Source organism: Crocodylus porosus, unplaced genomic scaffold (genome assembly GCF_001723895.1).
Source record: "Crocodylus porosus isolate Cpor-Errol unplaced genomic scaffold, CroPor_comp1, whole genome shotgun sequence".
In the NCBI taxonomy this organism is placed as follows: Eukaryota; Metazoa; Chordata; order Crocodylia; family Crocodylidae; genus Crocodylus; species Crocodylus porosus.
In genome coordinates this window covers 60,333,918-60,346,137 of record NW_017728886.1, presented here as the reverse complement: position 1 = coordinate 60,346,137, position 12,220 = coordinate 60,333,918, and the positions used below count along the sequence as shown (strand labels likewise).

At 48.4% G+C, this 12,220-nt stretch overlaps 1 protein-coding gene across 1 annotated transcript in view; it reads right to left on the bottom strand.

Annotated features, from left to right (window-relative positions):
- Positions 1-11,356: 11,356 nt before the first annotated feature.
- EVX1 (even-skipped homeobox 1) overlaps positions 11,357-12,220 on the bottom strand; it is a 2,458-nt gene continuing 1,594 nt past the window's right edge. The window contains exon 2 of the mRNA XM_019552637.1: positions 11,357-12,119. Within this exon, the coding sequence (XP_019408182.1) occupies positions 11,403-12,119 (717 nt within the window). The 3' untranslated portion in view covers positions 11,357-11,402. The remainder of the gene's footprint in view (positions 12,120-12,220) is intronic.

Here is a 12,220-nt window from a genome sequence, read left to right as displayed (position 1 = left end):
GATAAAATAAGAATGTGTCTAGTAGGGTTCCACAATAATTTGTACAAGGCCCAATTCACACTTTTCATTAATGGTCCAGGGGTAAATATGAAACAACCACTAAAAAATTGTGGCTGCCAGAGAAACTGGCAATATATCAAATGATGTAAGCAAGGTAGTGAGTTATTTAGGTTGCATTGAGCTTTAATAAAAACTATATATATTTTAATGGGAACAAGCTGGCAAGCAAAATTATGTATTTAGGAACAGGGAATGCTGTCCATAATTACAGAATGGGGAATTGTTTTCAGTTAAGCAGTGACTGGAAAAGATACTCTGGTTTCTTAAAGTGACATGAACTTGGGTTCAGGAAAGCTTGCATTCTCTCTATATATAGATCTTATTTAGTTAGCCTATAAAGTTGCTTATCTACCCTGCCATCTGAAAGATTTAAGAGTCATAGTGAACAAACAACTAAACAGGAATACCTGATCACCCACTGCGGTGCTGTGGCAAGAAGGGCTCTTGCAATGTCTTTGCATATTATAAATGAGATATTGTGAGTGAATGTATGGAGGTTACTGCATACATTTCTGGTGTTGACATTTCAATGAAGAATGCTGAAAGAATGCAGAAAAGAGACAACAATTATTTGAGAGCTTAAGAAAATGCCTTATACTATAGCATGAGAAGGTTCTTTGGGTAGATGCAGTATCTTTTATTAGCCCAATGAAATAGCTGAAGAAAGTGGTTCTTTGCAAGCTTTCAGTCAAACACCCTTCTTCAGGCCAGAAGGTTTAGTTGTGCTCAAAAGCTTGTAAAAAAACATTTTTCCAACTATTTAGTTGGTCTAATAAAATGTATCACAGCTACCCAAAGAACTTTGTCTGCCTATGTCCTTAGACCAACATGGCTACAACCAACAGCCCTTATACTATAACATGAAACTTAGTTAAGTCTGCTTATCTTAAAAAGACTGAAAGCTGATTAATTATAGTATACAAGTATCTACAGAGGGAGAAAATACTGGTAATGAAGGGGTCTTTAATTCATCAGAGAAAGGAATAGTATGAACTAGGGGATGGAAGGTGAAGTCAGATATATTTAATCAGAAATGAGATGCACTTTTGAGCTCAAGGTGTCTTTTGTGATCACATTAATTCTGATATTGAAGCTGAAATATGCAAGTATGAAAACTGCATTAAACAGAAAACAGCACATCAAAGACCCAATAAAACTGTATGGTTCCTGATCACCCTTGACCTCAGGTTAACACAGAGATATTTGAATTGCATGGGAAATATGACCTCAGATCCCTGAGCTTACTACTCATGTGAAATCAAACTATTCTACAGTACATTGAATAACAATTGAAATTGTAGAGTACATGTTATGGGATTCCTGATGAGCTAATAACAAATAAAAGCATACAACTCATGAATGGCTCATTTCAATGATGTCTTTGATATGTTTTAAGTTCAAGCAACCCACTTAAACCTCTATGAAGTCAAAGGGGTTAGCAAAAAAGTCCATCTGAACAGCAAAGAACTGACTTTTTTTAGAGTTGTGGTAGATTCAGGACATCCATATATCCTGGTAGAGCGTATCACAACACGTGCAACAATTCAGTATTTGGTATTGTTTTACATTCATGTCCCGTTTTTTAAAGGGACTATGTAGTAATAAGGGCTGGCAGTCAGTGATGCTGCTGCCATGTGATAGAAATATCAATTAGTCAAGTGAAAGCTAAATCTCCTCTGAGCACTCTTACCTTTCAGAGGATGACCATCCCTTTTCAAAACCATGGAAACAGTGAAAGCAGTCTCACATGCTGCAGTAGCCACATCTTCCTTCTTCCACCCACCAGCAGAAAAGTCTGGAAAGACAGAGCTTACTTTTAGAGCTGCCTAAGAGGCAATAGCTGCAAAAGCAACCATGTGGTAATCTTAATGTATGCAGCAGGAGCCATTTGGGCACTGGGACCAAAGGACTGATTCCTTAGCCCTCAGGTAAATGTTCTTGCAGAGGGAGTTTTCATAGCTTCATAAGAGCTCTAGCTTCTCCTAGCTCCCCAAATATGGTAAATGTTTTCTCAGTTCTGTTGTTAAAGCAGCTTTTCTCTTTACATGGAAAACATTCAGTATTAGTTGAGTCAGAAAAACAGGCCTAGTGAGAACAACCCCTTAGCTTGATTCCTGTTTTAGGGACTGGGGTTGGAGCTCCAGTGAGTATCTTAAGCCCCTCGCCAAAGGGGACTGCTCCAACCAGTGCACTATTGGTGTCAGGGATTTTTATGTGTGTGAAAGAGTACATATTAGATGTGGCTTAGAAACAGCTAGTGAACCAGACCAGCCTCACCCCCTCTTCTCCCCAGAAAGGGAAGGGAGGGAATGTCTGCTTTGTGAATCCGTCCAGGGCTTAGATAAGAAAGAAGTGCCTGGTCAATCCGCTTCTCGGACTGTAGGTGTTTGCACTGTACCAAAGACAGAAACCGAGGCACCCAGGGTCCTACAAGAATAGGCATGCGTTCTGTTGATACCTAAATGTAAATACCTCCTATAAAACAGAGGTGACTTTCTTTTCTTTTTTTGCCTTTTAACTTGTCTGATTGGCTCCCGCCTTATTTGGACCAGGGACCTCTCTTGATCTGATTGGTGTACAAACAGCAAGGGACCCTGATTGACACCTCTGGGGGCTACTTGCCCATCAGAACTGCTCAGTCTTTTGATTGCAGTTACAGACTTGCTGGCTCAATGGCAATAAATTGTGCTTAGTGGAGTTATCATCTTCCTGCTTGGATGATATGATACCAATGGCCTGAAGTTAAATTACACCTGGGGGCTAAATTCATCACTGGTGCAAATCCCCTACTGCTAGTGATGATCCTTTTTTCTCTGTGCTGTTTAGTTTTTCTGTTGTTCTCTGACTTTCTGACCCAAATGGCATGCTGTCTCTTCAGGTAACAAAGTCTGGATGCCACATCGGGAAGAATTATATGGGAGCTCTCTATTCCCTTGTATCTTGCGAGCAAACACCAATGGGCTCCAGCATTGCTTGGAAGTGGGAATAAGTTACCTAAAGTGTTGAGATCTTTTGGCTGCTAGAGGTGCTGAAATGCACATTTCCACCGAGTTGAGAATTTATTAGTGGTACCATGAGGGTAAAAAGGAACAGGAAAATGCATGGATCAAGCAGGTAATTGAGTAGGTTACAGCACTGGCGCAACTTCTTTGGACCGCGGGGGAGCTCGGAAAGGACAGATGAGGGTGCGGTATAGGTTTCTTATCAAGCTCAGTATGTTAGGAGCCAGGTCTGTGTCTTGGGAGCCACTGACAACCTCGTATCCAGGTTCACATTTTGCTTCGGGTCACATCACTGGGTCGGGGGCGGATTTTGAACCTTGTGATTTCGGATCGAGGCTGGGAGTACCTGGTTTCTCTCCTGCACGTGCGTCAGGCTAAAGGGGTCCCAGGACTGATTCCTGGGCCGCGGACATCCCAGGCCGCGTATTCCTTTGTACAATGTCGGGATAGTACCGGTTTTATCGCTTCCTCTTGGATGTGATCCTGCCGGCATAGCTCCTGGGGGGGGGGTGCGGTCTGTGCTGTGCGGTGCGTTGTTTCGCTTTGTGTTTTGTTCCTTCACCAGGGAGGACATGGTGGGTCCGGTCCCTTAACACCCAAGCGTGAGACGCTTTATTCAGATGTAGCCCAGCGATCAAGCCGACCGAACAAAGCCTCGGCGCCATTCCTCTTTCAGGAATGGATAAATGTATTCACCTGGATGCAAATATCGCCTCGTAAGGACAGGCAATGGGATCAAAAGCCGCCCAGATGCTCTGCATGACACGCGGCCACACAGCTGCATCCCGGCGTCTTTGGGGAGGTGTGCACGACTGTCACCTCCGCTGGCTTGCTTTTGTGGTCGGTAAGGATCTGGTGAGATCTTGACCGGTGATGCCGCGCCTGCGACTAAGTGACAGAATTTAAACAGCTTGACTTACAAATATTGATCGTGTCCCTCTTGCTTTCAGTCCAGTAGCCAAGTATCTCGGCAAGTACGGGCGTTGCTCCCCCCCCCCGCTTCAGAAACATAACTACAGCTAACGCTCCCCATAGATTTTTTTACATTAAAATCGCTACTGAAGAATCAAGATCCGTTTCCGTTTTTGTCAAGTTTAATTTCCAATTCATCAAAAAAAGAAGAAACCTCGTCTCCCTGCTCGATGCATTTGTCTTGAAACAATTTGGAGAGAGGAGAAAAATACGGCAAGATGATTTTAAAGTGAGACTTCCCGTTTATTGACAACCCCCCCCCCAGCACACACCTTTGGGGATCTTTCCCGGAAAGCTCAGTCAAAACTTTGGAGGATGACTTCTGTTCTCAGGAAGGTATTTTACACAATTCATAGATGAGCCCATCGATTTCTCTTTCCACCAAGCACTTTTCAGGTCGGAATAAATTACTGTGATCTCCCCCCACCCCATTCCTAAGGTCCCTGTGAATTCAGGCAGGTGTCCTGTTCTCTATACAGTCCGTGTCACTTAAGCACAATTTTCTCACCCACATTTAATGTCTCGTCAGCATCATTTAACCTCTAAAATGGTGCTTAACAAACGCCCTTCATTAGTCAAACGGACAGGGACAGGCGGTCTTTCTTAAATACAAGGTCGCTTTCTTGTAGACGGCTCAGTATTGAGAGAGACAGCTTAAAAAAGGAGGTGGAAAGTTGGTCCGGGGTGCGGGGGCAGGAGGAAGAGGCACCGCACTGTGCTCACCCCGAGGTGTAGGGCCGGGGCAGGTCCAGCTGGCCCATGGCAGCGGTGAATTCGTCCGCAAAGGACCCCATGTCTCCATGCAGGAGGCGCGCTGCGTGCTACTAGGGGCTGTGGGTGTTTTGTTTTGTTTTGTTTCTTTTACCTTGCGAGCTTGTAGAATTTGCCAGTAGAAAGCTCCCTGTCCCAGCTCCAGATCTGCGGGTCCCGAAGGACGCCAATTAAAGGCACTAATTGGACAGCAATACATCAAAGTCCGCTCCTGAGAATGTCTCCTTGGAGCCTCAGGAATCCTTGAGTTAGGCTTTTGTTTTAACTATTGCACAGTATTTCCATGCAAAACAGGCTGCTGAACTAGGGGGGAGGCAGCTCTGCAGACCGGGAGCCAGGTCAGCGCGGTGCTCTCATTCCCCTGCCCAGCAGCAGAGATTTAAATCTTTTGTGCACGTTCAAAATCTGCCCCGTGGGATGAAACGCTTAGCTCCAGTTACAGCTGGACCAAGCCTGCATCCGAAAGGCAGCAGGCTAACATGCCTCCTACGTCTACAAGGAGATGGGCGAGGACCTTGCAAATGTAACTCGGAGAAGAGCGCTGGATGACAACCAGAAACACTGAGGCTTTCCCCTGGTCTCCTCTTTTTTGTAAAAATAGAACTGCTACTTGGAGCTACTCTATCTGAGCAGGTGAACATGGATCACCCCTGTAGCAGGAAAACCTGCAAGCCACTGTCAGTGATCATCTTTTCTCTGCCAGCTAATCAGATCTACCCTTAAAGGACTTGGATAGAGGGGCCCGAGCCGGTGCTGCTAAAGGACTGGTGTCCTCCGGCCCCGGAAAGGAACAAGGTTCCAAAATGTTTGCGTCATAATGCTGGTGTCTGCGTAATGCAGCCAAGCCACAAACGTCATTGTGCGTGTCCTCAGTAGCTCTACCCCGGCACTGCAGCGAGTTGCAAGGAAAGCGGCTCACGCACCGCACATGGCCCGCAAGGTGCTAAGGGCTGTCTCTGCTACGCTCCCGGGACAGCAGGTGCCTGGGGCACTGCCCTCAGCTCCTGCCTTTGTAAAAAGCCAAACTAGGGCTCAGCGAAGGACCCGGACGACACTCCTCTGTACTCGAGATTTACCCCATGTCGGTTTGTCACGGTTCAGCGGGGGAATCCGTTTGTGCGTGGACTGGAGGACAACAGCTCGCTGGGAGCTTGAAGTCTAATGGGTGTATCGCCTCCTTATGGCCTCTCCCCAGCTCAGGGCACTTAGCTAAGGGCACTACGGTGCCCGCTTGAGGGAAGGAATGGATTGGATCTCCCCCATCAACCAGCCAAGAAGCCACTTCTCTGCGGCTCCCTTCGGGATGCCGGGAGCCTGCAGTAGTTGCCAATACTTGCCCAGCCCTTCCTTACCCCTGTCTCCCTTCATAACCCCCGCCACTGCTTTGCAAAGAGAAACCAAGCTGCAGTAGTTTCATTATTATTACCCGTACTTAGATGTTTGATCTCTGCTGACACTGTTTACCCGAGATCACTCTTTTGGCTTTGCCAGCATGGCGAAGCGCTGTCGAGTCTGTGTTGAGGAGAAAATCTGCGTTGGGCTCCTCACTGTCACCTGCACAGGAGCAAGAACTTCCCCTGATGATCAGAAAAAAAAGAGTCTGACAGTCTGATGTGGTCAGACTGGCCTTGGACAGTTGCTTCCTTTTGATCTGCAGCCATAGCTTTGTTTCCCCGAAATCCAGAGGCTACCAAGCAAGATATACAGAAAAATGCTTGTTCATAGATGCATTTGTTTTTCATTTTGCAAAGGCTTCTCTTTAAGTAATTGTCCCTGTTAAAAGTCTATCCCTTTCACTAGTCTTCACTGCGCTATAAATAATCTCGATGAAGATGCAAGGATATGACTTTCACAAGATTGGACAATTGATTAAATCTGTGACCTGCAATTGCGAATAATCTTGGAAGGCTATTTAAACAGATGAAGGCCTAAATTGTCTTGCTTGTATCTGAATTAATTTCTCATTCATCATCATTATGGAGTGATTGGTCTATTCAGGCTCTTCAGCCTGCTGGAACAAAGCGGGATTTAAATGAGATCGTAACACGATTTAAATGCTCTCCAACTTTACGAGGCCAGTCGAGCAGCTGCAATAAATACAAATATTTTTCTAAACAGCCTTGTTCTAAACAATTACTTAGTACTTTCATGTTACTTCTTTAAGGGGCAACCTCTCAAGTCACAAGCACTTTCTGACTCGAAGGGCAGATGAGGAGAACTGCTTACTGTTTTTCCTGGGTTTGTAGGTAGAAATATACCCCTACCGATTTCCACTGGGTTGTGTAAATGTTGGCGCTGTTCCTATACTGATGGCCACGTGTCGGTTAGTTGAACCCTGGCATAGTAGATTTTTTCCCCCCAAGGCTTTCAATAGACACAGCGACTGGAGGTGAAATTAGGGCTTTTCCAGGAAACAGAGGTGTTGGAATCAGATGGCAACTGTTTCCATTTGAGACGCATATTATTATTAAAGGACCCTGAACTCACTGTCACTTATTAGTATCTGTCTATGTGTTAGCATTCTCTTGTATAAAGCAGCCTTCATATGCAGCTAGGGTTTATTTTTTATTGAAGGTCTAGCTTATTAATTTATCTTCCTCGCGCACTTGCTCTGCTCCCTCGCACTGCCTACTTCTGCTTTTTTTTTAAACAGTATTCTGCAAAAAAGTGCTGAGTTATGGAGACAGCAAATGACTTAAGAGAGGAGGGCGAAATTAGGTGGAAAAAATTGCTCCCTACACATAGTAATACCCAATAACTGAAACTGTAAGAGCAGATTAAGCCATTTTGGTTGCTGAGAACCCAACTCATCTTGACATAAATTTTACCCCAGGATGACACTGTTGTAGCTGGCAGGATATGGGGCCTGGGTTGACATATGGTGGCGGGTGTTTCCAAGGGCTAAACTCAGTTGTAAAATAATGTAACCAGCCGAGCAGGAGAATAATTGAAAACAAAAGCATCCAAACACGAGCAAAGAGCTAATGGACTCACGTGTCTTTCTGCAGGTGCTGGGGAGCAAGCTAACAATCTAGCAGAAAGCATGAAAGATGGAGAGAGACTTTCCTTAATGATCTGAACACTGGAGCAGGGAATAGTGCTGGGGAAAGCAGATCCGATCCAGTTTAATCATGCAACCTTAATAAAAACGGAGAGTCCTGCTGGGGAAAAGTGATATCTGGCTCCTGGCGAAGAGAGGCAGACGCACAGCACAACAAAGATGGCCAGAGGAGCGATGAAAAGGGCTGAGTGATTTGCTAGTAACCGAGCAATTTAATGCCCGAGTTACGGAACTGCTCACTGGGATCGTTTAGTCCTACGCCGTCCTCCAGAGCTCATCTCCTTTTATTCACTTGTTTAAAATGAGCATTATTCCAAACATATGCAATGCAATCAGTTTGGTCACACTTACAAGAACACGCTTTAATAAGGCAATCAATCAAATGCTAACAAGGCGGGGACAGCCTCTGGAGCTCGCCTGGGCTGCAGGGAAACTGGAACCTTCCGTGGCACATGAGATGCCCAAGACAAGCCCAGCTCGGTGCTGACAGCGCCGCAGCCAGCGGCTTCTCCCGGGCAGTGCCAGTGCCAGTGCCCCCAGCCCCTGCTCCGAGCCCGAGGGGAGCCTGCTCTAGCGCCAGGGCCCACCTTTTCCCATTGCACCTAGGCGCCCGATGCAGAGCCCACTGAGGCCAAGGCAGAGGCTCGGATCAGTTCCCCGGGCTCTGGCTCGGAGCCTGGGTAGACTTCGCCTCCCAGCAAAGTTTCAGCCCCCGATTTCGGAGCCCGTGCTGTAAGGAGAAGTTCCCAAGCTCGCGGCCGGGATTGGCTGGGAACGTGTTAAAAGAAACCACCCAACAGAGCAAAAGGAAAATTTCATTAGGAAGTAATGAGTAATTCCTCCCAGCAAGATGTATTGTTATATCTTCAACTTCAATTTACAGGCAGAGTGGCTCAATTACCTAGAAAATACAGTCAATTAAAGGCTGCTGATTGGACACGAGGACGGATCATCGATCTTGTACTTTCCAATATCGCTGCAGACACCTCATTTTGCCTCCCTATTAACTGAAAATACGCCTGGCATTACCGCGACCCGCAGCCTATTTACCTGTCGCAGGCAATCTCTGCCCTATGACCGAGCAATAGAGAAATTCGCAATCATCCTTGCGACAGGAGCCGCCGAGAAGCCCCGTGTGGATGACAAGAGCGCCTGTGGGAGAGGTCCTGGAGCGGGTGGGGCTGGAGGGGGGTGCGAGTGAGAGCCCGTGTAGCTTGGGCAGCCCGGCTGCTTGCCCCCACAGATGCCATCACCTCCCCGTTTCTCCCATACGGATGGGTTTGCCTAGAGATGTACAGAGGTGGCCGCTGGAGGAGCCCGGTGCCAGCCCGAGCGTGCCACAGCCGCCCTCCTGGTCCTGCAGTCCTCGCGCAGGCGGCCCCCCCAGCGGAGTCCCTGGGCGGCCTGCCTGCTGGCCCCGCTGGCGGCGGGCACCGCGCTCTCAGCACTTGGCACGGGCCAGTTCCCACCGCCCGCGGCTGGGGGATGCCCTAAAGCGAACCCGTCTCCCGGGCGCTGTGCACACTGGACACCTCTCTGCCACGACACCCCTCTCCTCCGTCCTTGTTCTGCCCGCCTCTCATCCAGCCGCTGGTGCTTATTAGAGGGATCCTTTTCGGGGCTCTGTGGCAAGAGGCTCAGGGAAGGCTAGAGAAACACTTCTTACTCCTGAGCCCTAGATTTGGCTCTGGGTTTTTAAGTCCCTCCACAATTATTCTGGTCGTTGGTACAGAGCGAAATAATCTAAGTAATCTTTGGTCTTCCAAAGGGGGATCGGAGTTAGTGCCCAGCGAAGACCCTTGCCTTTCCCGTCTCCCTTTCGCACGTCTGAACAGATCAGACAGCCCGTGTTGTACACAACACTTGGAGCTCTCCGTGTGCTCCCTCGCCCTCCGCCGAGCAGTCCCTACACGGAGCGATGTGACTCACTCCAGCATCCGAGAGAAATGCTGTGCATATAGATATCAGCCATTCCTCAGCAATTGCACCCGAATGAGAGAGCGGGGAGGTCTAAACGCCTTTTGTTTCGCTTCAACGTTTATTTTCCTGGCTGTCCAGCTGCAGCTATTAGGAACTGCGAGAAGGTGAGATGGCCCTAAGCGATAGCCTCACTTTTTGTCTTAAACAGGCACGCTAAAAATATTTGTGATGCAGTGTTAGAATGGGTCTATTTTTTTTTTATTATTATTGCGACATGGTAACAAATCGGAACAGTGAAGTCTTTGGGCTATTGAAAAAGAGACTCAAATAGACAATTTCATTTTGGAAGAAACTCTTAGCCCAGTCCAGAGAGGGGGGATTTCAATTTCGAGGATGACAGCTCCACTCCACTCGGGCAAAAATCCAAACAGAGCCACGGCCGCTACCTTCCACCGCAACATCCAAGGAGCGAAGAGGAGAGAGACAGAAAGGAAAGAAAACAGACTTTGCACACGAATGGCGTGTGTGAAACACACGAACACATGCAAAGATCGGGGTCGGGAGCGAGGAAACGAAGCACAACCCCAAGGCTGGAATCTGAACCCCAAATGCAGCAAAGGAAAAGGGGAAAAAAAGAAGCCAAAGGGAGAAGAAAGTACAAAGGAAGGCAAATCGCCCGTGCTCTAATTTGCAGATTGTCTGAAGGAGTTCTTCTCCCTGTCACCTAATCTCTTCCCTTGGCGGCTTGTTAACGTTTGGCACAGGGTCTCTGTTCAGAGAATATTATACATTCGACATTCAAAAAGCCCCCTTCCATATACATCACTTGCTAATTTCCTCAGTGTGTGCACATTTCAGCAACTGATAATAGGACATTGTCGAGCTAAAGGACAAATAGCTCTGACCCACCAACTGGCAGCTTATTTTTTTCCTTGCCAATTTTAGTCTGTCTCATAAACATAAAAGTTGGGAGAACAGGGAGACGAAATACTGGCTTTCTGCTTCCAAACCCAGGCTGAGACAGGGGCAGGAGAGGTAAAGAATGCAGTTAAACCCGGAAAGTAATTTCGGTATGGGAAAGCATCTCCCACCCCTTCCAGAAAGAGCTGGCTGATACTGCTAGGCTGCAATCCGGAAACCCTGCTCGGTGGTGGGTGAACAATCTTTCCTCCCTCTGCCCACGGGAGACCTCTTGTTAGCAAACGACATTTTTCGTTCAAGTATTTCAAATTCTGCTTCTCAGTCAGATAGGATTGTGCAGAAGGAGGTGGGCCGGTGGTGGTGGCGGTTTAGAGATAGTCCTGTCCCTTGGCAGGGATCTGTCCATGGAAAATGCAGTCCTAGCTCATGTCTATGGGGTACCGTAGAACGTAGTGAATGTCAGGGTTTGTTTTTGCCTCCTGAACCTTTACACAGAAATCATTCGGGGTTTGTTTGTTTTGTTTTTTTTGCTCTTCTGTGTTTTCTCTTGAAATGTAAATCCTTCAAAGACTGAGCTATTTTTAGTCTCCCCCCCCCAAAGATGTCCACTTATGGGAGACAACGCGATTAAATAAACCTTGGCTGTAAGCACGTTAACTCGCAGGGCACCGTATTTATAAACCTGAGATGACCCTCTATCTCGTTAAAGGTACTTCTTCCCGCTGGTCCATGGGTACGGAGGTGGCTTTGCTCAGCACGGAGGGCGTGAAAGTGAGGAAAGAGTCAGTCCTGGTTGTGGCTGAGCAGGTAAAGTCTGATCCGGAAGGTCTCTGGGCCAGTCCGTTGGACTGGCTGCTGTGACAAGCCAGGCATGAGCAGGGGCCGCCCCCCGCGCTGCCGAGTCCATGGGTCGGGGCAGGGTACAGGGAGGGGTGTCTGAAGGCGCACAGCAGTTCTGGTCTGGGGTAGGGGTGGGAGAGGACCCGGAAGGTGTCCAGCGGTCTCAGCGGGGTGCTGAACGGGGCGGCAGCAGAGGCCGAGGTGGCTCCGATGCCCATGTGGGAGTAGTAGGGCAGGGGCAGGTGGGACGGGAAGGGGTAGGGGAGGTTGCCCGTGGCCGCCGCGTGACTCATCATGTAGGTATAAAACGCCGGGTCTGCGGGGTGAGGCCAGGTCATAGCCAAGCGCTGCCTCTTGTCCTTCATGCGGCGGTTCTGGAACCACACCTGGGGGAGACAGAGCAGACAGACAGGCTCTGAGCCCGGCCCGGCCCGTGCACGGGGCCTGGCCGCTGCTTCGGCCGGGAAGGTCCCGAGCTGCAACCCCTGCCCCGGCTTTGCCGGGCACCGGCCCGGGCCCAGCTGCCCCGCTCGCCTGGGAGTTGCCCGGGGCAGGGGCCCATGGCAAAGCCGCTCCAAACCTGCCGGGAGTTGTGGCTTCAGCAGCCACTTGTTTCTTTCCGCATGATCACCCCTCTCGGGGCACTCAGTTGCCCCCTGCCCCCCCCCCCCGC